This window comes from Kockiozyma suomiensis, assembly GCF_038497685.1.
Source record: "Kockiozyma suomiensis strain NRRL Y-17356 unplaced genomic scaffold V2V93scaffold_21, whole genome shotgun sequence".
Classification (NCBI taxonomy): Eukaryota; Fungi; Ascomycota; class Lipomycetes; order Lipomycetales; family Lipomycetaceae; genus Kockiozyma; species Kockiozyma suomiensis.
In genome coordinates, this window is record NW_027117684.1 from 37,394 (window position 1) to 60,724 (window position 23,331).

A 23,331-nucleotide genomic window follows, 5' to 3' on the forward strand; every position below is an offset into this window, starting at 1 on the left:
TTAAACAGTTAATAGTGTAGCTCTATTTAACACCTCATAAGCCATAGTGACAGTACCACGGCATTGAACTGCATTATGGCGTACAAATTCAGACCGTCCAAGAAATTCAAGGTGTCCGTCGCCGGCGTGCTCGTCTATCTTATTCGCCGGTACTGTATCAAGGACCTGTCGCTGGTGAACTTCTTTCTTTTGTGGTCTCTTTTCTCTGTCTTACCTGCTACTTGTAGCGCGGTATACTGGATAATAATCTACCCAAATTTTCTTTCTCCTTATCGATCATTTCCGCATCCAGCCGGCAAATGGCATTGGTTTATGGGCAACATTGGCGAAGTTCAAAAGGAGCAGCCTGGTATGGCTCACTTGAAATGGATAGAAGAGCATCCTGATGCCTCATGGATTCGGTATCGAGGCTTCTTTGGTATGGAGCGAATTATTCCCGTGAGTCCCGCAGCACTACAGTCCATCTTTATGACACACTCATACAGCTTTGTCAAACCTTTGAGAACTCGTCAGAGATTGGAACTGATTTTAGGAGATGGGTTGCTGGGTGCAGAGGGGGAGTCTCACATTAGACAGAGAAGACTTTTGAATCCTGCATTTTCTTTTGGGCATGTCAAAGGTCTCATTCCTGTTTTCTTGGAGAAGTCATTTCTGCTTTCCAATTTCATTTCCAAGCAAATCGACAATAATACCAAAGGCTCTAACGAGGCTACTACAAATGATGGAAATTCGGCGACTGAGAACGATTTAGCGCCAGTGGTTCTTGAAGCTGGCGAGTCACTGATCAGAGTTGACCACCCAATCCACGCAACAACTTTAGATATCATTTTCAAAGCAGGTTTTGGTACAGAGTTCAATGCTCTAGAGAATGGCGACGACCCACTTGTACAAGCTTATCGTACAGTATTCACTGCACCTGAAAATATTGACAACTGGATGAGAATAGAGTTCCTACTGGGCGAAGTCTTTGGACCTGGTACCTTTCCTACAAAGCGTAGCCGCGAAATCGCGAAATCACGAAAGATTGTCGAGGACTTTTGCTATTCTTTAATCGAAGAGAAGCATCAGAAGCAAAAGATTGCTTCAACTTTTGGTCAGAAGGCCAGTGAAACAGATAGGGATTTATTAAATCTCATGATTGAAGAAGGTAAAGAGCCTGAAATTAAGACCGCCGTGAAAAAGACCATACCTGCAAAGAAGGGAAACTCGAATAGTAAAGCAGGACTGACTGATAAGGAGATTATCAGCAATATGATGACTTGTAAGCTTGCTTATTCTTTCTATGTCCTGGTGACTTACTAATATTTGCAATCAGTTCTTGCTGCTGGCCATGAGACCACGTCAAGTGCAACAACAATTGCTATTTACCTGCTCACCAAGTATCCAGAGGTGCAAGTAAAATTGCGGGAAGAAATCAGAAAGGCTATTCCCGAGTACTCAGCTTTGACTACAGATCCCTTTGCGAATGTCACGTACGAAACCATTGAATCGATAAAATATCTCACCAACTTCATGCATGAGGTACTGCGCTTCATTCCTCCCGTGTCAGTCACAAACCGTGAAGCTGAGTCAACTGTCCAAATTGACGATGTAACTATTGTTAAAGGCTCACTGATATTTATCATTCCTGCGGCTATGAATCGACTCACGCGAATCTGGGGTGAGGATGCAGGCGAATTTAAGCCGGAGCGATGGGACAATTTACCCGCAGCAGCTCGAAATCCTTATGTCAATCTCACATTTTTGCAAGGCCCTCGATCTTGTATAGGCCGCAAATTTGCGGAACTAGAATTTAAAAGTCTTCTTATTGCCTTGGTTGGTAAATTCTCTTTCAGAGCAAAAGAACCTGGAAAAGAGCTGAAGATGCGAAGTGTTGTTACCACAAAGTTTGCCGATCCACTAGAAGTAATTGTGAAATTTGCAGACTAGGGGTTTTCCTCTTGTTGGGAGTATGCATTTTTGAGACGATATTTATTTCTAATATTAGGTGTGGTGGTATATTAAATGATAATGAATTAAATAGAATAAATCAACTTAAAATCTCTTACTGTAAATATCTTAGTCATACATCACGTGATAAAATTTAGCGGCAAGAAAATTTACGTGGATCCGAAACTTGCGATGTTCGCAGATAAATATATTCAGACAGACCTCAGCGAAAGCATGTCTTTACATCAATTATCATCGATGTTTTGGCGGCGCTCCCAGACAATAATTTCTAGGACAGCATTCCAGTCTGCCGCTGTATCCAGGATTCCCCAACCATTACACAACTTCGAGGTCTCCGGCGTCAAGTTCACTCATGGAAGTCTTGAAGTCACCCGTGGCAAGCGGACAAAGTCCGGCGGGTCCTCGCCCCAGAAGATCCGATTGGGTAATTTCCGTGTTAAAATTGGGAGATTTAAAAAGAGATCGGTACTAATTTTTATGTTGACAGTGAATATGCTCAGTTTAATAGGACGTGTGCGTAAAGCTCCGTACCGGCTCAAACTCTCCTACGAAGACCTTCTTCGCCATCGTACTATCCACCGCGCCTGGCAGCTTGTTAAACGCCAAGAACGCGAGAGCAGAAACACTGAACTTATGACTCAGTACCAGAAAATCCAAGTTGCATGCGATGAGTTAGAAAAGGCCAGTCCGGAATTATTTGCTCAGGCAATGGACAAGCCCAAATCACTGCGATTCCCTCCTGAGTATAGAATACCGACGGAAACTCCACCAAACGTTTCATGGGATAGCAGCTGGAAGAAGGCAACTCTGCCGCAGGTAAAATGAGAGTTGTACTAATAAAATGGCGAGAGCGAAGGAATGCACAAGGAGGTCTTTTGTAAATATATTTTAATAGAAAGGAATTGAAAATTTACCACTGTAGCAATACTAATGAAACCTACTGATTAATGATAAAAGGCAAACTATAATTAAATGAAACAAAACCGTTAAAATAAAATGATCAAAACCCACAATAAAACAATAAAACGAAACGGCACGCGAAATTATAAAAAGGAGAACAAAAACAAAAACTAGTCAGACCGCAAGAGCAAACCTCGGGTAGAAATAATCGGATTAAACTGCAAGCGCTAATACACAGTACACAAAAATAGTAAAACGACGCGATTTAAAAAAGACTATTTACTTGAGTACAAAAAAAAAATCTATCGTTTCCCAGAATCGTTCCAAGTGGCTGCTTTAACGAGTTAGTTGGCTAGTTCAAAATAAGAATAAGAAAATATTACTTACAAGTACCAAGCCAAGCAGGAATGGACCCAGATGCAGCGGTAGTCCCACCTGGAATACTTACAGCGCTATTCCAAGTATTCGGCACATCAAACAACGAACTAGCACCGGCAGATGCCACAAGATCTGTACGCACTCCCGGAATACCAGCGATCGGTGGTGCACCATTCAATCCTGTAGACTCCGGAAAAAATGCAGAATGCCCTCCGCCATTGCCAAACCACGAGGAAGACCGATTGCTGACGCCTGCTGTACTACCAATATCATTAGCAGCCAGCTGCGTAGGACGTCTCGCGCTAGGCGCAAAAAATGGAGCATCTTCCTCATCCAAATCATCAAAATATAGCGCACGGGAACCCATCACAGGCGGCACATCATCACTAGACGCCGACGAGCCATGAAGATCATCGCTCTTTGATGTTGTACTAGATGGGCGTTGAATGGGATGTGGGCGTTGAATCAATTTGGATTTAGGCGACGTAGGGGCGAGCACATCGAACCCATTCGATGAAAGGTGCTTATCAGTCGATACAGGAGTTGAGGTTGCTGAAGATCCAACAACACCTGAATCAATTGTTACCTGAGATACGCCCATCACCGACGAATTAGGAGAGTGACCATTAACGATGGTGGAATTGCCAATTACAGGCGACGATGACAAACTACCAAGCCCGATAGGTGCAACTGAAGACCGAGTAGCGGATACCGCAAATGGAAAGCCATTCAATCCTCCGCTGCTCAATCCATTGCTCAATCCATTAGTCAATCCAGAGGGTGGCGCAGTCTGTCCATAATCCACACTGCCAAAGGAGCGAGTCTGTGCAGTCGCTAAGCCCTGAGGCCGAATCTGAGGAGCTACACCTGGTGCTGACGGAAACGAGTTCGCACTCAACGGCGACGAAAACCCTCTGTAACTCATGCCAGCAAGCGAGTTCTGCCCAGCGACATTGCCGTAAGAACTTCCAAATCCAAGTTGGGCTTGTGTCACACTCTGCGATGGCGAAGAGGAGCCTGCAGGCATTCCACTCAAAGGCGGCGAGAGAAGTGATGGAGAGGATGATGATGCAGAAGTCGATAATGCTCGTTGCAAAGGCTGCTGTATACCCCCAGATTGAGACTGTTGTGATTGTGGTTGCGAGGCTAGTGATTGAGATGGAAGCTGCTGCTGCTGCTGTGAAGGTATGGAATTAGGAGCTGACGAGAGACGTTGCTGAGGTAAAGATCCTATAAAACTAATTAGATGGTGTGCTTATCCATTGAAATCCAAGACTTTCCTACCTGAAGCATTGGTACCAAACAACGGAGGAAGTTTCGGAATAGAGGCGAGAGGGGGAAGAGAGGAGTTGACCATAAACTGAGACATTGTAGGAGGGTAACCCATTTGACGCATAGCATGTTGCTGTTGGGCTTGAATTTGGGCTTGTTGCTGCTGTTGTTGGAACTGCTGAGCCGATGCTTGCTGCTGCTGTTGGAACTGCTGAACTGACGCTTGTTGCTGCTGCTGCTGTTGCTGCTGTTGCTGCTGTTGTTGCTGTTGCTGTTGCTGTTGCTGTTGCTGCTGCTGCTGCTGCTGAAGCTGTTGCTGTTGTATTTGAATTCGCTTAGAATAAACGTCGCGCTGCATTTGTTCTTTTCGAGCACGAGCATCACGTTCACGAGCAGCAGCATCACGTTCACGAGCAGCAGCATCTCTTTCGCGAGCATCCTGCTCAGCCAAAAGCCGTTCGCTCTCTTGCCGTTGATGTATCTCCTGCGCTTTCCGCTCTGCTTCAGCATTTGCTCTCCTCTCCTGCTCAGCTTTTTCGCGTTGCTCTTGCAAGTCGCGTTCCTTCTGTTCTTTTTGTTCGCGTTCCTTTCGTGCAACCTCTTCACGTTTCGTCCGTTCCTTTTCCTCCTTCTCTTTCCGCTTTCGCTCGCGCTCAGCTTCTCGGTCTCGCTCTTCCTGTTGGCGTTTCCGACGCTCTTCCTCTTTGCGCATCCGCTCTTCATCCAAAGCTCGCTTCTCAGCTTCTTTTTTAAGACGTTGCTCTTCTTTGCGCTTGCGAGCTTCTTCATTCTTTTGCTGTTCAGCGGCACGGAGAGCCTCCTCTTCAGCGGCTTTTTCAGCTTCGCGGCGATTCCGCTCCTCTTCTTTTGCCAATTTCTGCTGTCGCTTTTTATCTTTCTTCTTCTCTTTTTCTTTGGCCTTTTTGTGTTCGCGCTCCTCTCGTAGTCTATTCTCCTCTTCCAGCTCCTCCAGCAATTTCTGTTGGCGTTCTTGTGAGACTTTTTCTCGATAAGCGGTGAGTACTCGTTGTTCAAACATTCTAGCAGCAAATATCTGAAACATCCGTCGGCCTTCCTCCATTCGTTGTTCCTCACTCATGGAATCTGCTTCATCATCATCTTCATCATCCTCATAGTCTTCATCGTCTTCTTCGTCATCGTCGTAGTCATCGTCGTCCTCGTACTCGGCTACAACGGAAGCTTCAGCCTCGCGAGCCATTCGCCGCTCAGCCAGTTGCTCCATCATTTCAATAAATTTTTTACCGTCGTTTTTGAGGAGGTCGTCGGCTACAGTAAGGATACCGCCTTGCACGGTGAGTGAGTTACCGAAATTGAAGAAATCGCGAGAAATGTCGTGGTTGAAGAGTTCCGGTGCTTCAGAATCGGAGTAGTCGTCCTCGTCTAAGAGGTCGTCCTCGTCGTCTTCTTCACTAATTGCAATTTCGCGTACCCGTGGCGATGGACTATGATGATGGTGATGGTGATGGTGATGGTGGTGAGAAGTTAGTGGAGAATATGGAGGGCGAAGAGCGGGGGGTGGCACAGGACCGAACTTTTGCTGTTGATTTGCATATTGCTCAAGTTCCTCGTAGTAGGCGTCATAGAGAACCTCAAGTTCCTTTTCGATAGCTATGCGCTTGCGACCGCAGACTGAGCATGAACACGAGTGTTTCTGCTGCTCCTTCATTTTGCGTAGAACGGCCTCTTTCTCAACCTTCACTAGTGAGCGACGCTCGTCCTCGCCCAGTGACAGCCAGAAGTCTTTTATGCGCTCACGTTCCTCGCTGGTATTTGTGTTCCATATCCGATCATTTTTCTTCTGTTGCTGCTGTTGCTGTTGTTGTTGTTGTTGCTGTAGCTGTAACTGCTGCTTCTCTTCGGTGGAGACGGTGGATGCGTTACTACTAGCACCTTTGCGCTTTTTCTTCTTCTTCTTTGCTGTAGAAGTCGTGAGATTTTGTTGTTGGATGCTCATATCTGTATGATGTATATCCTGCTGTGAAACAAGCGCGACAGACTGCGAAATTCCGGTTGAAAGCGCTGCCATATTGATGATTGCTGTGGTTTACGAGTAGGCGATTAGCTCGTGGTCCTCCAATTGCGACGAAGGTGCCGCCCCCTGCTTCTTTTCTTCGGCGTATTTCTCAGACCAAACGCATAGTGTTCCGTGACTGAAAATACCCATGTGATGTAATCAGGCTAGACGTTAGCTAACGTATGATGATTTGTGACATAATATCCGGATTTGGTAATGACAAGTTTGGTACATTTGATGTGAAAGTTCCATCGTAAATAATAAGCAGGAAGTTAATTGCAATTCCTTGAATTTACTGAATTAGCTGTATTCTGTCTTCCTGCGTGGCTCGAAGAGGTGCTATCTAGAATAATTTTAAAAATACAGTTTCGTAATCTTCAAAATCAGATTTTAATGAAAATGCGGCTGGCGGAATGCCGCGGTCACTCCGCAAAATGCGCCTGCTCAGCATCTTATCTGTATATCTTTTCTTATTTCAAGAGAGATTTCTCTTCGACCGTTATTGATCTCATTGGGTCTACCCGACGAAATATATCTTCTACTTTTGCAGCTAGACTTTCCCCGAAATGTCTTCCCGCGACGCCATTCGCCGGCAAGTATCGCAAAGACTGGCTTGTTCGCCAATTTCAGCCAAGCTAACATGCTGTACAGAAAACTGGTTATTGTCGGCGATGGGGCTTGCGGCAAAACCTCTCTTTTGAGCGTCTTCACTCTTGGAGAATTTCCTAAGGTACGTCAGTTTAGTTACTGCGAGTGCTCTGCGCTGCGTGTCTAGCTGCTTCAGCTAGTGAATATGGTGTTTCATGATCTTAACAATTCTGTTACAGGAGCATGTATGATTATACCAACCCGGTGCTATAATTTGTCCATTTATCTAACATTGTCCAGCTGCCTACGGTGTTTGAGACATATGTCACTGACTGTCGGGTTCGTTTCAATTAATAATATGATTATATAAAGAAGATGAAATTTACGCATAATTAGGTTGATGGAAAATCGGTTCAGCTTGCTTTGTGGGATACAGCGTATGTAAATGAATTCTGTTTTTTTTGCTGCTAATGTTACATGTTACTAACGCGTTAATCTAGAGGTCAGGAAGAATATGAGGTACATGCCACTTTCAGTTTTCGCTCACATATTCACGCTGCTAACAGACGCCCATAGCGACTGCGACCTCTCTCTTACTCCAGAGCCCATGTTATCCTAGTTGGATTTGCTGTCGATACCCCGGACTCTCTCGAAAACGTCACAACGAAAGTGAGTTATTTATCTCAAAGGTTATGTTGCAATTGCTTACTTCTTGTTGCTAGTGGATAACTGAGATCAACGAAATATGTCCCGACATCCCAATCATCCTTGTTGGACTTAAAAAAGATCTTCGCCAAGATCCGCAAGCAATTGAGGAGGTTCGGAAGCGCAGTCAGCGTTTTGTAACGCAACAAGAAGTATGCCTATGATTTTAAGAGTATGTTTAAGTCGCCTTCTAACAATATTTTTCAACTTTAGGCTGAGATTGTTGCGCGTCAGGTGGGCGCTCGCAAGTACTTGGAGTGTTCAGCTTTGACAGGCGAGGGTGTCGATAACGTGTTTGAAGCTGCAACTCGAGCTAGCTTATTAGTTGGTCAGCGACAATCCGCAGGATGCTGTGTGATTTTATAACTCAAGGCTTGAGTATCCCTTTGATTTTTCGCCATCCTTTCAGTTTTCATGATAAATTTATGCCGCATTTTTTTCTGTTGATAAAAGTAGTAAGTTCTTAAGACTCTGCTGACTTTTTTCTTGTGTTATACTAACACTAATATTATGAAAAGCCCTTTTAATTGCTTGCTTTCGGCGACTTTTTGTTCTTTTCACGACAATCTCAACATCATCCTCTCGTTTCTCTCTTGAATATCTTACTATGGTTTTTTTTAATAACAGAAGCCCTTGATCCTTTCGCCGTTCCTTACACAGCATTTTGGTCTACATTCAAACAGTAGACGGAAAACTCCCTTTTCTCGTCACCATACTCTTAATTATCGTTTTTCGCATGCGTCTATAGCGATATCACAATTTCGTTATGTTATTTTTGTTATATAAAGTGCTGCATATTATTTCGGCAGTGATTTTGCTCATTTATTTGGCTTTGGTATCAATTTCGGTTAGTTTGGATTCACTCATTTATCCGCGGCTGATCTTGGCTGCGTGGGTTACTATATTCATATTTGTATTCTATGTTTCACTCTCATTTACTGCGTCCCAACTAGCATATGTGTCTTTTGGTTGTTTCTTTGTTAAAATTGTATTAATTTGGGGGGTTGGGAGTACCACGTTCATTATCGATGGGTCTTTAATTGGTTTCTTGTTTGTTATTTATCACTAGGGCGTCAAATTTGATTGTCTTTCTTTCCGTTCCTTTTGCTAATGTCGAGACTCGCATTAGATTGTGAGATTTATGCTTTGCATATCGCAAACTGCATCTTTGCGCTATTTTTCTGCTTTATTATACTTTGGGTTTTTGTTTCCTCGGCTTCTGGCTTATGTGATTCTTTGAGTGTTTACGATGGCGGATTTCTTAGTATTGATGACGATAGGCATTTCACGTTATAATTTTGGCGGAAACATTTTTATCCTTTTGAGAAATTTGAAGAAACACCTTTGCCAGTCAAGAATCTGCAGACCCAAATAAGATCGCCGTGTCCTACTTAGTAAATTCGACCCAGATAGCATTTCATCAGTAACATGCAGGAAATATCAGAAAACAAGCCCAGTCGGTTTTTTTATTATAAATACACTAATACCCCGAAGCACAAGAATACAAACAAGAAGCAATTCATAGGGCATGTAATCAAAAGCAATTTTCAAGCAGTAACAGATATCAAAAGATATAAAGGTTTAATCAATTAAAAAATAACAAAAACATTCGAACTTGGATCCAGGGTGTACACTTAACTTTTTGCACAGTGTTTTGACAAACAAAGTGAGAACATCTACCAAGTATCCTCAGCTCCAGCACCCTCCGCGCCGTTGGCATCCGCTCCCTTGTCCTCTCCAGTCCATTCACTAGTGGGACCATCCTCGCCAGCAATAGGTGGGGGTGGCGGAGGTACAGACCCGTCGTCTGCGACCACTGCACGCTCTCCGCGCTCGCCGCGATTGCCACGGTCACCACGATCGCCGCGGTCGCCACGGTCGCCACGGTCGCCACGGTCACCGCGATCATTACGCTCACCACGATTACCGCGGTCACCACGATCGCCGCGGCCGCCACGGTCACGTCTGTCATACCGGTCGCCACCGCGACGACCGTAGTCACGACGAGGGGAGTTAGAGCGATCGCGACGCTGGTATCCGCCACGGTCGTCGTTGTAACGACCACCGCCATAAGAGCGGCGAGCTGGAGGGGATCTACGACGATACGGGGAAGGCGACCGCTCACGAGACAAATCAACGATCTAAAGGGCTATTGTTAGATATAATCAAATCTAGAAAGAATAACTATTAAATAACATACCTCGTCCTTAAGCGTAGGGCGAACACCCTTAACATCCTCGTTGGCAAGTTTCTCCATTGCAACATCAAGATCGGCTTGATGTCCGACATCGATAACACTAATCATGGCGTTAATCACTTCCTCTCTTAACTTTTAGAACTGTTGCACTTACCCAGTGCCATCACGATCACGAGAAACATCAGCATAGAGAATCTCGACATCGGCACGGCGCGCAAAATCTTTCAGATCCTAAATATGACAATAATTAAACAGCTGCTAAACAGATCAGTCCCAAAGAATAACAGATAAGTGCGCCACAGAATCTTGTCTTATACTAAGAACTCGGTAGATCTGCGCTAGCTTAGGCAGGTACTATAAAACAAAGAAACAAAAAAATCGGATCCGCAACTATAGCTCCAATAGCCTAAAACAAATTACAGGTCCAAAATTATCGGAAGACGCCACCTGAGCAGAAACACGGAACGGACATAACCACAAAAAAAAGCTGAATGCAATTTCTAAAGTAACGGCCTTAGAAATGAAGAAAAACAAAGAAAATAGCCACGGCAAAACCGGAAACCAAATAACACGACGGAGAACACGATGGAGATAACAAAGCGGATCCACAGACAACAAAGGACAAAAGAATTATAGTGATAACCGGCCAAAATAAAGGACGCAGCAAATGGAGAGAACTAAGTAATTGAATAGCGACACAGCATCGAGCTGCTACAAGATCCTGAGAGGGAGATGTTGCATCCCACGCAAGCAATAACTGATCAACCGGGGAAGGGCTGGAGAGGCCGAAAACAGATTGGAAAACATACCTGCCACGAGCATTCGCTTGGAAGATCAGAGACTTGAATACGGAATTCACTGCGACGAGGACGACGGGGCTCGCGGCGCTCGGGACGGTCACGGAAGCTGTCGCGATCACGATAATTGTCGCCGCGATCTTCACGCTCGCGACGGCGCTTAGCAAACTCTAGCTGAAGACGTTCACCCATGAAATCCTTGTTGTCTGCGACATTTGTGAGTAATGATTTCCAATAAGCAGAAAAGACTGTAAAATTAACATACTGAACTCAGCTACGACATCTTGAGCATCACGAGCATTTTCAAATTCAACAAACCCCTGGCAAAATAAGTTAGCTTCTATTAATACCTGTCAACCAGTCCAGTAACGTACAAATCCGCTCATCAGTTTGACTTCAACAATCTTTCCATATCCTTTGAAAAGATCCTCAATGTCGTCACGAATCGCTAAAAAAAAATTTTGTTAAGATGCTTATACAAAGTCAAAGATGACTGTGGATCCACAATTGGAGAAGACTTTCACATACCATCCCGCGCGATCGGGCGAATAAATAGTCTAACTTCAGAATATGACATCTTTGAAATTTCTGCAACTTCTAACACTTGAAATAGAATATTGACGGTACAACACAAACTTTGCTGGATCAGGATCGAAAGAATACAAGCAGAATTCTCGAAGGAGAGCGAGCAGCGTTTGCCCCTACACTGAAAACCTTAACTAAGATATTGTGGATTAGGGTTGAAATTATATTCAGACTACATCTTACGTTATTCAGTCCTTGAGAGCAAATAGCAATAATTGACGAGATAAGTAAATCGAGGACACTTTCTACTGAAAATTTCGATTTACAGAAATGTCGCTTTTAATCAGCCGGTGTAAACTGTCTCAGAGATCATTTATGAATTTCGTTCGGTACGCGTCCTCGAAAACGCAGCTTCCGCCTCCAGACCCGAAACGACGGAAAATACCACGAAAAACGTTCCTCCCTCCAGAAAAGACTATCATTGAAGAAGGAAAAACCGAACGTATTGGCAAACATGGAATTAGTCCCGTTGAATTGAAGATGCGGAGGCGGAAATTTGTTATTGTATCTGTCGGTCTCTATCTGGTCTTTGTCGGTGGAGCCTATTATTATCTCACTTATGGCATTGCTTCAGACGCTGGGCAGTATAAGGATGCAGAAACTCGGGATACTAGAGCAATTTATGAGGACCTAGCGGAAAGGTACGACAGCATTATCAATCGAGATGAGCAGTTCATGTTTTTGCCATTCTGGAGGAAGGACGTCACAAAGCAACTTACCGTGGGTCACAGCTGTTAATGCCAAATCAGACGATTTTACTAATTACATATCTACAGGGAGATGTTTTGGAAGTTGGGTGCGGAACTGGTCGCAATGTGAAGTATCTCAATCTTCCAGGCAAGATTAATTCAATAACGTTTGTAGACGCGGCAGAGCGCATGGTGGAGGAGACGAGGAAGCAGTTTGCTACAAATTTTCCGAAATATCAATTTGCCAAGTTTATCGTTTCGAGGACGGAAGATCTTCCAGTCGATAAAAAATACGATGTTATTTATGAAACATTTGGCATATGCTCTTATGAAGATCCAGTTGCGGCATTGAAGCACATGCAATCGCTTTTGAAGCCTGGAGGACGGATCATCCTGCTTGAGCACGGAAGAGGAACATGGGACTTTATTAACAGGATACTAGATAAAAATGCAGCACCCAGAGCTGAGGTGTTTGGATGTCGCTGGAATCTAGATGTTGGAGGTATTGTGCGAGAGAGCGGGCTGATGATTGACAAGGAGGAGAGATCTCACTTCGGTACGACGTGGACTATACATGCCCATAGAGAAGAAGATGAGCTTCCAGTCGAGCCTAAAAAGAGATTTCTGATCTGGTAGCAGCAGTAAGAGCACGAGGCGGCGTTTGAAGACGAGCCGGATCAAGAGATGAAATTCGATCTGTAAATAGATGCTGCAAGATTTTTGCGATAGCACCGAACTCCATAATGATTATCCACCTAGAATAGAGCATATCAAGAATATCATGCAGAGCTTTATGATAGAAAAGGCCGCTTTCAAAAAAACTTCTAACTGTGACACCGAGATTTAGGCGAGCCCAATTAGACTTTTAATATTGAGCACTAATCCATTTTTATCATAGCGTTCCTTCCAAAAGCGGCTAGTGAGCGACGTGGCAATGCGACCTTACCCTAACCTGAGTGACTATATATTTCCGGCCCGCCCGCTCGTGCTCGCGCCTTCGCCGAAGCAGACTACAGACTATTGTTTATTGTATACCTGCCTATTCTGGTATTTTTTTTCTCTTTGCCTTCTCGGGTGACATTAGTTTGTTCTACTCGGAAGAAATGGAGTCTCTCGCTGTTCCGCGCACCGCTGCTCAAGCGAAGGCCTTCGTCTCACCGACGTCGCTGTCGTATCCAATGGCCGCGTCTGATATCACTCCGCCTTCAGAGCAGCAGCCCGCAAGTGACCTATCCGTTGACATAAAACCGTCGATGGACATCGCGCCTGCTACTCCTGCGGCCACCCCCGGCATTGCTGGTGCTTCTGGAAACGCCAATGTGTCGGGTATCATCCCAACTTTACAGAACATTGTAGCCACCGTCAATCTCGAGTGCCGACTAGACCTGAAGACCATCGCGTTGCACGCTCGCAACGCTGAATACAATCCAAAGGTATGCACTCGGTAACTCCTGGTGTATCTGGTTGTTTGTTTATCTGTTAACTGTTTCTTCTAAAGCGTTTTGCTGCTGTCATCATGCGTATACGCGACCCTAAGACCACGGCGCTCATTTTTGCTTCCGGCAAAATGGTGGTTACAGGTGCAAAGTCCGAGGATGACTCTAAGCTCGCAAGTCGAAAGTACGCTCGAATCATTCAGAAGCTTGGTTTCAACGCCAAGTTCATGGAATTCAAGATCCAGAATATTGTGGGATCTTGTGATGTGCGTTTCCCTATCCGCTTAGAAGGTTTGGCTTTCTCTCACGGACATTTCTCGTCTTACGAGCCTGAGTTGTTCCCCGGACTTATCTACCGCATGGTCAAACCAAAGATTGTTCTTTTGATTTTTGTATCAGGCAAGATTGTCTTGACCGGTGCAAAGGTCAGAGAAGAGATCTATCAGGCCTTTGAGGTAATTGAATTGTTATTCTGGAATACTGTGACAATGATGCTAATTATTTAGGCTATATATCCTGTACTCAACGAGTTCCGGAAGCAGTAAATCAACTGGATACTGTTGGCTGTTATATATACCTCATGATATACAGGCTCAATAGCTGCTTAGATTGTTTATAACACTGGCGGTCGGCGCATTTAGTTTGTGCCGTGTATACTATAACCAAAAGAAATCAGCACGCATACATTTTACGATCCAGTCGGATGAGAATGAAAATTTGCAGCTTATCGAATGGATCATTGTTTTGTTTTATGGGTTCTGGAGCATTTTATGGGTTTTGTTTTGTTTTATTGCTTGAGTTGTGTTTGTATTACTATCACTATTACTATATATGTGAGTTCATGCTTGCTAGTATTTAGATTTCTTAGCCGAAAAAAAATCAGAAAAGTATTTTAAATCATAAAAGTTGTGCAAAAGACTGTAAATGGAAATGAATGCGATTGAATTTAGGGTTTTATAAGTTTGTAAGCCTGATGAGGTCTGACTGATTTATCTGATCGTAAAGCTTCTTATCTTCTGATATCGAATGCTCACGAACACTATTACAGTCTTTCTATTATTACAATATCACAGCACCATAGCACTATGCAAGCCGACGAAAATCTGCCGTCGTACACTCCAGTTGCCCCCGCTCATCTCCAATTAGCCCAGCCTGGAGAACGCCGTGAGCAACCTAGTCCCGCGTACACGAGCTCGTCGACAGGCGCTATACCACCGCAGTATGTCTCTGCTCCAGAGGCTTACAGAGAAGCACTGTACTCTCATGCACCTGACGATGAGCATGAGAGAGCTGTGCAATTTTGTCGCCATAATGCGCTGAGGCCGCCTGTTTTGTTGTCAGATGAGGAGACTAAGATCAGGGGATCGCGGAGGTTTACGCTTACTGTGCCTAGTAGTGAATCGGAGGCCTCTGGATTGACGATGAAAAGGAAAGCAAGAGGGCTGTTTGGTCGGCTGAACGGAAAGCAGGCGATAGAGCTCACATGCAGTAAAGATCAGACGATCTTTATTCGTTCATCAGTCAAGCAAACAGACTGCACATTAGCAACTGCTTTACCAATGTATCTCGCCCGCGACCGCTCGCGTACGCGTATTTATTTTGAAATCACACTGACAGCACTGGACGGCGGACCGGAAAAGGCGGCGGTAGCAATCGGCTTTCTGGCACAGCCTTACCCTGTATCTTCGCGCTTGCCAGGCTGGCATCGTGCCAGCATTGCCGTGCATTCCGACGACGGTCGAAGGTATATCGCTGACTCGCTTTCCGGGCGTGATTTTCTTAATGGTGAAGTCACAGTTGGTGAGACAGTAGGGCTTGGAATGGATTTCGCTGAGAGCTCTGTCTGGGCGTGTCGAAATGGAAAATGGAGTGGTGGATGGAGCATGAGAGAAGATATACTTGGAGGAAGCGATGAACAGGAACAGGATGATACGAGACGGTTTTATGATGGCGATGTCGATGTTTTTGGTGCTATTGGGATTTTCGGTGGTGTAGGCGCTATAGTGAATTTTGGTGGACAAAAGCCATTTAAGTGGTGCAATTTTCAGGAGAACTAATCGACTTCATAATGCGGATGAAATCAGCGATTCCACACAAGTTAAAAGTTGCTAGATGCTGTACTTTGACTGAAGAAAGATTGTAACTTAAAGGCACAACTCTGTGGGTTAGGTCCAATTCAGACTAGCTCATGCAACTCTGGCACTTAATATTTGAGTTGATAGCATTAATAGGCATTCTCAGTAACAGCGGCCTGGAGCTAGCATCAGAAGACAGGATGTCATTTACTGTTCCACCAGTAGTAACACCTATATCTCAGTCAGGTCGACCGCGACAGACTGTGCCTGCCATACGTGAACCGACTTACGGGGAGCCGGATGCGGTTGCTCAACCTCTCGAACAGGAGGCACAGCTGCTTGACCCGCAGATCAGTGTATCCGGATCTACTGGTCCAAGTGAGGGTGGGCGCAGTAGGAAGAGCTCTGTTGCACCGTTACTGATCATTGAGACTGCTTCTATCGGGCGGCGGCCAAGTCGGGACTGGCAACTGCTAAGCCATGCAAAGTAAGTTGACATTGCTATTATGCTATAAGAGCAGTAGCTGACGCCTTGAATTTAGGAGGATAGCAGATCATATCACAGATCATTTGTCATTATTTAGATCACTGGAGCCTGACGAAGAAGAGAAGCTCACGAAGATGGAATCGGATCTGATGAGTCAAACACGAGATATCGAACAGCATATTGAGAGCCTTAGAAGAATGCATGAGCGCGTAATTCATTTCACCACCGTTCTTGATCTGGAGAATGAGCGATCACAGACTGAATTTGCAGTCAAGTTGGAAAAGATTGATGCATTCTGTAAGGAGTTGGAGGTAGTTGATGAGCTCGAGACAAGGCTCAAGAAAGCCACTGATCGGATTGAAGATTACAAATCGCGAATGGAAATTATACGAGTTAAAATAAAAAAGGAAAAAGAGCGGCAGGTTGAGCACAAACGGCGAACAGCTAGTAAGTCTATTATCATAAAGCTGAGACTATAAAATTGACTAATATAACAAACGTAGCGCAACGAAGTATTCTATGGACATGTGCGTCGGTGGCATTGTTGGCATGGGCTGTTGGATATTTGATTTATTTGTACAGAAGTAAGATATAGCATTTTTGTTTCTTCAAGGATATCTTTACTACAGGGAATGATTGGTTTTTACGGCATCTGGTTGGATTTTAACGATTTTTATGAGTTCAGTAAAATTATTGCCACTTTCGAGCACATTGAGTCAGGATGAAATAGTTGGAAAAGAAACGGGTATATATATCTTGATATCCAATGGTTATTCTTCCGCCCGTTACAAACTAATGTAAGTGTAATTCAGTACTAGATTCATTGTAAAAAGAGGAAGTAAATCAGTGTCAGCTCTGCGCGTCTCGTTTTAGTGTGCGGCGCTATTTACTCTCGGGTGAGTTGAAAGGCTCCACACCTTTTTCATCGCCTTCTTTCGTCCTCATATCTTTCCCTCTGCTCGTGGGACAGGCACCTTAATAGCCTTGTGTTTGCGAACAAGCAGATGCGCCTGCTCTCGCCCGCATCGACGGCCGCGACAGCGGTCTCGAGAGCTGCTGCTTATCTCGTGCGTTGCACTCCGGGTATATCTACTCTAGTCATTCTCTCTGTGCTCCTATTTGCCCATGATAGTTTGCTTTTCATTGCCCTTACCTTGTTTTTGCATGTTTCTGTTGTATCATTCACTGTCAGATCGTGCTACGGCATGTACATTACAAGCAACAGAGTTGAAAGAACTGCCAAAAAGTTTGCGAGCGCAAGACATCCAAATAGATATCCCACAACTCCAATCTTCGGCTTGGATTTTGAAGACGACAATCTGAGCATTGACAGCATTGACAGTAAAAGTTCAGTCCTACAGACACTAGAGAGTAATGCAAGCTCAGAGAGTGAACTCGAGGTTGGGGTCGAGGAAGCTGTGCATGCAATCTTTATCCCTAATTACAAAGAGACTCTCGAGACTATGCGCGAGACATTGAGTATGTTGGCTTGTCATAGGCTGGCTAAAAATCACTATGATGTAAGATTTGTTACTGTGTCTTGATCTATTTAATTTCTGTATGATAGAGCTAACAAGCAATGAGGTAGATATATCTGGCAATGGAAGCTCATGAACACTCAGCCGTTGAAAAAGCCACGACGCTCATGAAGGATTTCTTCTCCTCATTTCGTCGAATAACCTACACTCTACACCCATATGCGCTACCAGACGAAGCGCGAGGAAAGTCGTCAAACATATCCTGGGCAACGCGTTCGGCGTCGAGATATTATCGCACACACTCCCAAACCAATGTGATTTTCACTACTATGGACGCCGACACGCACCTTTTGAGCAGCTATTTTGAATTTATTAGCTACGACTGCTCTAGAAACTCTGAAAATTCAAATACATTCACAATGTACGTCCCGCCGATTGTGTTTGACCGAAACGCGCATTCGATTTCTCCCATCGTCCGCTGTGCTGATATGTTGTGGTGCGCCGCCGGTATCTCAGCATTATACGACTCATCGCGCGTGCGGACACCGACATCAGTGTATTCGATCACGATGATGTTAGCGCGATATGTCGGGTTTTGGGATACAGGGCCTGATGCTATCGGCGAGGATCTACACATGTATCTAAAGTGCTATTTTAAGACACGAGGACTGATTAGGTCTGTGTCGGTATTCAGTCCGGCTAGCCACTGTAACGTTGTGCATGAGAATTGGACGCCACATATGAGCGTTTTGGAGAGATGGAGACTTTCGTCAGCGGCGCGATTCATGCAAGCATGCCGGCATATGTGGGGAATGGTTGACTCAGGATATGCGATTCGGGAAACTTGGCGCATGATTTTGACAAGAGATCGGCAAGCTCAGTCAAGCTCCCTTGAAGAGGTTGACGACGAGGAAATGTATGATTGCGACGCCGAACTTGGGCGACTGGAAAATACCCGGAACAGTATCAAAGCGCAAAAAGCGACACCGGCTGCAATGTCGCCAGCTCCTGTCTTGCGCACTGTTGTTCTTCTACATAGACTCTACGAGGCCCATTTCCTTCCCGTACATTACTTCCTTGACGTTTTGGCATGCTCGTTGATGCCCGTGTTGATTTCAGTACCGCAGAACTCGTTGCTCGGTCAAGTGCTACGTTACACCAATCATTTACGTACTGCCGCTTTTTTTGGGGTAGTAGTTCAACTATTACTCTACGAGTCCTTTCACTCCACCGCGCTACGGTTACGCGCAGAACAGATTACATCTGCACTCTCCTCGCAAACTACACCCGAGGTGATCAAACAAGCGCTTGGTCGTGTCGGATTCTCAGCCAGAAAGAAGTTTGTAAACATATTAGATTACATATTGTTTCCAGTGGCTGGAACTGTGTTTGGCGCCGTGCCAAGTATAAAGGCGCAGATTATGCAGCTATGGACTACAAATTTTGTTTATCGAGTATCTCCAAAGCCAAGGGCTGAGCTTCAGAAGGGCAATTGAAATAATGTATAATAAATTTAGGCTTAGTTTTGGTTTTTGTTGTTTTTGGGTTCGGGTTTACATGGCATTTTGTATACAATTAAGATAATCTAGATTCTGTTTAAGTACGTACGGTCCGCTATTATTATAAACTCAGTTATAGCCTCTAAAAATCTATGTGTTTCTTATTAAGAGAGCAAAGAAAGGGATAAATCACAGCGGCCGGCCACCTGTGTACACTAAACTTCCAATTCCCGGTTTGCTAACAACCAACGCCTGCTCAATTTGCTCGTCTGAAAGACCAGGAAACTGCACTTTATAGTATTGCTCCTTTAACGCGGATTTCAGTTGCTCTGCCTTGTCGAGCGGCACAAGATGTACCGAGCATCCTCCAAATCCGGCTCCAGTGACACGGGACCCGGCACTTCCGTTTGCTCGCGCAATTTTACATATCGTATTGAGTTCTGGGCACGAGGAATTGAACAGGGAATCTAGAGAACTATGTGATTGATCCATAAGAGAGCCAAGGGATGAGAAAATACTAGCAGAATCGGAGGGGGGATGGAGCATTGTTGTTAAGTACTGCAGGACACGAAGGGCTTCCTCGTAGACATGTAGTGCTCGAGCATAAATTTGCAGCTTTTCAAATCTGACAGGCGTCTTCCCCAGGAATTTTTCATACAATTCTTGTTCTGATATACCTAGCTCTATAGCTGCTTCTTCTTTAGTGTATCCGTCCTTTTTCGTAAAAACTTCTCGAACAAGCTGTGCCATTTTCTTGAGTCTGCGCGTCCCTTCTACTACTTCACCATCCCATGGCGGTGCACCCTCAGTCTTCTTAAAGAACGCTTCGAGGAAACCACGTAAAGTTCCGGTTCCAATACCGCTGTCTTGTGGTATTTCAACCTCGAACTTATGCGCGAGGACTTCGGCGGCAAGTGAAACTTCAACAACCCGCAAATTATAATTTGTTGGCGCTGTGTCGTGCTTATTTGAGTGAACAAGAGAATTTGCAATGACGAACGACAGAGGGGGTGATGAGCTAGGAAACTTGAATGGAGTGCATTTGAGCTTCGGCATGAACTGCACATAAAGCGCATGGTCTGGCTTACCGTACACGCTGGCAGATTGATCCATTCCACCCGAGAAAACTCCAAGGTGGCGCTCAGAGACGATAGCCATAGATGTGAGCTGCCGCTTTGAAATTGAAGAGACGCCGTTGACGCGAAGAGTCGCAAGGGCGGCGGCACAAATGAATGCAGCAGATGAAGAAAGACCTGAGGCTGCGGGAACAGTGCCGTCGACTACCATGTCCATACCGACGGGGATGATCTTCGACGATGGGTTGACTTGGTTAAGATACTCGTGGGCGACGAGGTGACCGCACTTGAAGTAAGATGCCCAGTCTGAGTTCGTCTTGTCAATCTCGACGTAGTCTCCGGCTGTGGAAAGCTCGACTGTCGAAGGAGAAAATTCTGCGTCGGTGTTTATTAAACGGAGGAGATGAGAGTTTGATTTGCGGACGGCGATGACAATGTCAGACTCGATAGCCATAGGTAGTACTGAGAAGAAGCAATAGTCGATGTGCTAGGAAATGTCAGTATACGTATCCGACAAGCTAAAGTCTTTTCTAATACACACCTCTCCAATGAGATTCACTCTTCCCGGACTGCGACTCATAAACTCTGGCTCGCTGCCATACTTCTCGACAAAGGTGTCGGTGATGGCCTGATATCGCGCTCGCTGATCTACTGTCGAGTAGATCTCATCCAGTGAGGTGACCTCAGGCACGTTCTCGTCAGTAGTCACGACAGTCATTGTTATCTTTATTTTTTACTGTATCGTGTCAAATGAATACACGATAGCAGTCCTGGAGCAGGCAAAAAGGTGCACATAGCTATCTTATATACGGAGCGAGCGGCGTAGCGGTCCGGCGCGGTTGCGCTTCGCCGGCGCTTTGGCCTCTGCATTAAGCGCATATAATTCACGTGAATTGGAGATCTCGTGACTTACTCTACAAGGAAATCTAGCCTGACACAGTGTGCTCGGCTTTTGGCTGTATATTCTAGTTGGTGTATTACCTACTGGTAGCTAATACTAATCAATGACACTGAATTAAGCTGCAAAAAGTGTTAGCACTTGGAAAAATAACCAAAAAAATCAACGGTGAAAAAAAAACAAAAAAGGAGAGTACTCACTCAAAATGTACTTTGGTCCATCACCACCCTCCGGACACTGCCAATTAATGTCCTGTGTGGGCACTTTGATGTCGCATGTCTTGCAATGAATGCAGTTCTGTGCGTTAATCTGAAATCGCACACCCTCGGGTTTTGTGTCGTCAGCTACGTACTCGTAAACACCGGCCGGACAGAATCGGTTCTCGACGCCCTTGAATTTGGGGAACGATGCAGTAGTGTGTGCGTCCTGACACCTGTTAGAAAACCAATTCTATAGAGACGATAGAATAAACAAGATACTTACCCAATTCGCAACCTTGAGATGCACGGGTTCATCCTCGTCATGCATAGTACCCGTTCGCGCGACACTAGTAAGCAAATCAAAGCTGATCTTGCCATCCGGCTTAGGGTATTCAATCTGCTTAAACTTATCTGCCGGTTGCGTCAATTCCGCGTCGGTATGTCTGTGGTGAAATGTCCATGGCACTTTGCCCTTCAGCAGCAGCGTATCGATGCCAGAGTACATTATACCCCCGTACATTCCGAGCTTATTGCCAAACGAAGGCCGGATATTGCGCACTTCATATAATTCATCATGAATCCACGACTTTTCAAATTTTTCCTCATAGTCATACAGCGCAATTGCGGACGTATTTGTCGTCAGCGTTGTGACAGCATCGTACGCACTCTCTGCGGCCAACATGCCTGACTTCATCGCAGTATGCGTGCCCTTTATTTTTGGCACATTGACAAACCCTGCTGAGCATCCAATCAGAGCTCCACCAGGGAAAATGAGCTTGGGAATCGACTGCAGTCCCCCTTCATTCAGCGCGCGCGCGCCATAAGAGATACATTTTCCACCCTCAAGAACAGACTCATAAAACGGATGGTGCTTCATCTTTTGAAATTCACGAAAAGGTGAAACCCACGGATTAGCATAGTCAAGGCCAACTACAAGACCAACACTGACTAGGCGCTCGCCAAAATGGTACATAAATCCACCACCGTACAAGTCCCTCGTTAAAGGCCAACCCATCGTATGAACCACCTCACCTTCTTTGAAGTTTTCCTCAGGAACCTCCCATACTTCCTTGATTCCAAGGCCATATGTCTGCGGATCCTTATCTCGCCGTAAATCATACTTTTTAATCACATTCTTTGTAAGAGAGCCGTGGCAACCTTCGGCAAGCAATGTCACCTTGGCGTGAAACTCCATGCCGCGCTGAAAACTATCTTTTGGTAGCCCTGACTTTGATATCCCCATATCGTTGGTCGCGATACCGCATACGGCGCCATAATTATCGTATACGAGCTCCGAGACCGAGAATCCGGGGTAGACTTCTACGCCGAGCTCTTCTGCCTTCTCTGCCAGCCACTTGACAACCTCGCTCAAACTAACAATATAGTTTCCCTTGTTATGCATCTGTGGTGGCTCTGGAATCGGAATTGCGTATTTGCTAGTCAAAAACCGCATCTTCTCGCTCGTAACGGGAGTGAGTGGACTTGGCGGATTGTCTCGCCAGTCTGGGATCAGTTCATCGAGAGCTCGAGGTTCAATGACGGCCCCAGAAAGTGTATGAGCACCCATATCTGCTGCCTTCTCTAGAAGTACTACGCGTATCTCATTGCCGCGCTCCAGCTCGAGTTGCTTGAGCCGGATGGCTGCCGCGAGGCCAGCAGGACCGCCGCCGACGATGACGACGTCTGCTTCGTCGACTTCTCGCGGTTCCTCAAGAATTTCCCGCATTTCGTCAGTGATCTCATTTTCTTCATGCTGCGACTTGAGGCGGGCGGTGGAGTGCAGTGGTGAGTGCCGAGGAAACAAGGGCTTGTGGGTGAATGCCGGTAGCAAGTGTCTGTTTAAGAACACTGATCTGCGAGCGATCATACGGGCTGAGCGTACTAGCAACGCAGCTCTGCTCATTGTGCCTAGCAAATTCCGTAATAAATAGATAAAAACAAAAGAGGGATAGAGAAGGAAAGAGAAAGGAGGAGTGAGGAGTGAGACCGGATAGGAAGCAACCCCACCAAACGCTGGCCTTGAGATCATCGAGCGGCGCGGCTTAGAATAATTTTTACACTTTGCTTCCGAGGCTCAGCTGTTGAC

General features: G+C 45.3%; 12 protein-coding genes across 12 annotated transcripts; 8 read left to right on the plus strand and 4 right to left on the minus strand.

The window, feature by feature from the left end:
- Positions 1-75: 75 nt before the first annotated feature.
- Positions 76-2,034, plus strand: V2V93DRAFT_351713 (cytochrome P450; the record flags this gene model as incomplete). The annotated part of the gene is made up of 3 exons (XM_066907988.1): positions 76-1,147; positions 1,220-1,261; positions 1,316-2,034. 3 exons carry the CDS (start codon positions 76-78, stop codon positions 1,927-1,929), a joined length of 1,728 nt encoding a protein of 575 aa, XP_066762976.1. The 3' UTR covers positions 1,930-2,034.
- Positions 2,035-2,137: 103 nt separating this feature from the next.
- V2V93DRAFT_376648 (mitochondrial 54S ribosomal protein mL40) lies at positions 2,138-2,863 on the plus strand. The gene is made up of 2 exons (XM_066911804.1): positions 2,138-2,374; positions 2,438-2,863. Exons 1-2 carry the CDS (start codon positions 2,164-2,166, stop codon positions 2,773-2,775), a joined length of 549 nt encoding a protein of 182 aa, XP_066762977.1. The 5' UTR covers positions 2,138-2,163; the 3' UTR covers positions 2,776-2,863.
- Positions 2,864-2,888: 25 nt separating this feature from the next.
- Positions 2,889-6,547, minus strand: V2V93DRAFT_389098 (salt tolerance down-regulator-domain-containing protein; the record flags this gene model as incomplete). The annotated part of the gene is made up of 3 exons (XM_066912349.1): positions 2,889-3,184; positions 3,238-4,458; positions 4,513-6,547. 3 exons carry the CDS (start codon positions 6,545-6,547, stop codon positions 3,153-3,155), a joined length of 3,288 nt encoding a protein of 1,095 aa, XP_066762978.1. The 3' UTR covers positions 2,889-3,152.
- Positions 6,548-6,894: 347 nt separating this feature from the next.
- V2V93DRAFT_139260 (small GTPase superfamily) lies at positions 6,895-8,427 on the plus strand. The gene is made up of 10 exons (XM_066906832.1): positions 6,895-7,127; positions 7,187-7,265; positions 7,363-7,368; positions 7,424-7,462; positions 7,520-7,560; positions 7,624-7,642; positions 7,700-7,792; positions 7,846-7,980; positions 8,042-8,280; positions 8,347-8,427. Exons 1-9 carry the CDS (start codon positions 7,102-7,104, stop codon positions 8,192-8,194), a joined length of 591 nt encoding a protein of 196 aa, XP_066762979.1. The 5' UTR covers positions 6,895-7,101; the 3' UTR covers positions 8,195-8,280; positions 8,347-8,427.
- A 658-nt stretch (positions 8,428-9,085) lies between these two features.
- V2V93DRAFT_376657 (Pre-mRNA-splicing factor srp2) lies at positions 9,086-11,501 on the minus strand. The gene is made up of 7 exons (XM_066911805.1): positions 11,351-11,501; positions 11,197-11,270; positions 11,088-11,142; positions 10,835-11,028; positions 10,180-10,256; positions 10,029-10,125; positions 9,086-9,969 (listed from the first exon to the last, which is right to left on the minus strand). The coding sequence occupies exons 1-7, from the start codon at positions 11,397-11,399 to the stop codon at positions 9,505-9,507; spliced, it is 1,011 nt and encodes a 336-aa protein (XP_066762980.1). The 5' UTR covers positions 11,400-11,501; the 3' UTR covers positions 9,086-9,504.
- A 386-nt stretch (positions 11,502-11,887) lies between these two features.
- Positions 11,888-12,732, plus strand: V2V93DRAFT_393032 (S-adenosyl-L-methionine-dependent methyltransferase; the record flags this gene model as incomplete). Its single annotated transcript, XM_066912491.1, has 2 exons — positions 11,888-12,127; positions 12,184-12,732. 2 exons carry the CDS (start codon positions 11,888-11,890, stop codon positions 12,730-12,732), a joined length of 789 nt encoding a protein of 262 aa, XP_066762981.1.
- Positions 12,733-13,102: 370 nt separating this feature from the next.
- Positions 13,103-14,471, plus strand: V2V93DRAFT_376665 (transcription factor TFIID-domain-containing protein). Its single transcript, XM_066911806.1, has 3 exons — positions 13,103-13,529; positions 13,595-13,987; positions 14,039-14,471. Exons 1-3 carry the CDS (start codon positions 13,200-13,202, stop codon positions 14,075-14,077), a joined length of 762 nt encoding a protein of 253 aa, XP_066762982.1. The 5' UTR covers positions 13,103-13,199; the 3' UTR covers positions 14,078-14,471.
- A 72-nt stretch (positions 14,472-14,543) lies between these two features.
- Positions 14,544-15,732, plus strand: V2V93DRAFT_376667 (uncharacterized protein). The gene has a single exon (XM_066911807.1). The coding sequence runs from the start codon at positions 14,618-14,620 to the stop codon at positions 15,587-15,589; it is 972 nt and encodes a 323-aa protein (XP_066762983.1). The 5' UTR covers positions 14,544-14,617; the 3' UTR covers positions 15,590-15,732.
- An 11-nt stretch (positions 15,733-15,743) lies between these two features.
- Positions 15,744-16,907, plus strand: V2V93DRAFT_376670 (uncharacterized protein). The gene is made up of 3 exons (XM_066911808.1): positions 15,744-16,094; positions 16,150-16,541; positions 16,598-16,907. The coding sequence occupies exons 1-3, from the start codon at positions 15,808-15,810 to the stop codon at positions 16,687-16,689; spliced, it is 771 nt and encodes a 256-aa protein (XP_066762984.1). The 5' UTR covers positions 15,744-15,807; the 3' UTR covers positions 16,690-16,907.
- Positions 16,908-16,957: 50 nt separating this feature from the next.
- V2V93DRAFT_139505 (uncharacterized protein) lies at positions 16,958-19,164 on the plus strand. Its single transcript, XM_066906833.1, has 2 exons — positions 16,958-17,614; positions 17,683-19,164. Exons 1-2 carry the CDS (start codon positions 17,099-17,101, stop codon positions 19,066-19,068), a joined length of 1,902 nt encoding a protein of 633 aa, XP_066762985.1. The 5' UTR covers positions 16,958-17,098; the 3' UTR covers positions 19,069-19,164.
- On the minus strand, positions 19,151-21,320 carry V2V93DRAFT_402266 (ribosomal protein S5 domain 2-type protein). Its single transcript, XM_066912601.1, has 2 exons — positions 20,689-21,320; positions 19,151-20,634 (listed from the first exon to the last, which is right to left on the minus strand). Exons 1-2 carry the CDS (start codon positions 20,863-20,865, stop codon positions 19,261-19,263), a joined length of 1,551 nt encoding a protein of 516 aa, XP_066762986.1. The 5' UTR covers positions 20,866-21,320; the 3' UTR covers positions 19,151-19,260.
- On the minus strand, positions 21,208-22,971 carry V2V93DRAFT_329676 (uncharacterized protein; the record flags this gene model as incomplete). The annotated part of the gene is made up of 2 exons (XM_066907632.1): positions 21,208-21,471; positions 21,529-22,971. 2 exons carry the CDS (start codon positions 22,969-22,971, stop codon positions 21,208-21,210), a joined length of 1,707 nt encoding a protein of 568 aa, XP_066762987.1.
- Between the last annotated feature and the right edge of the window lie 360 nt (positions 22,972-23,331).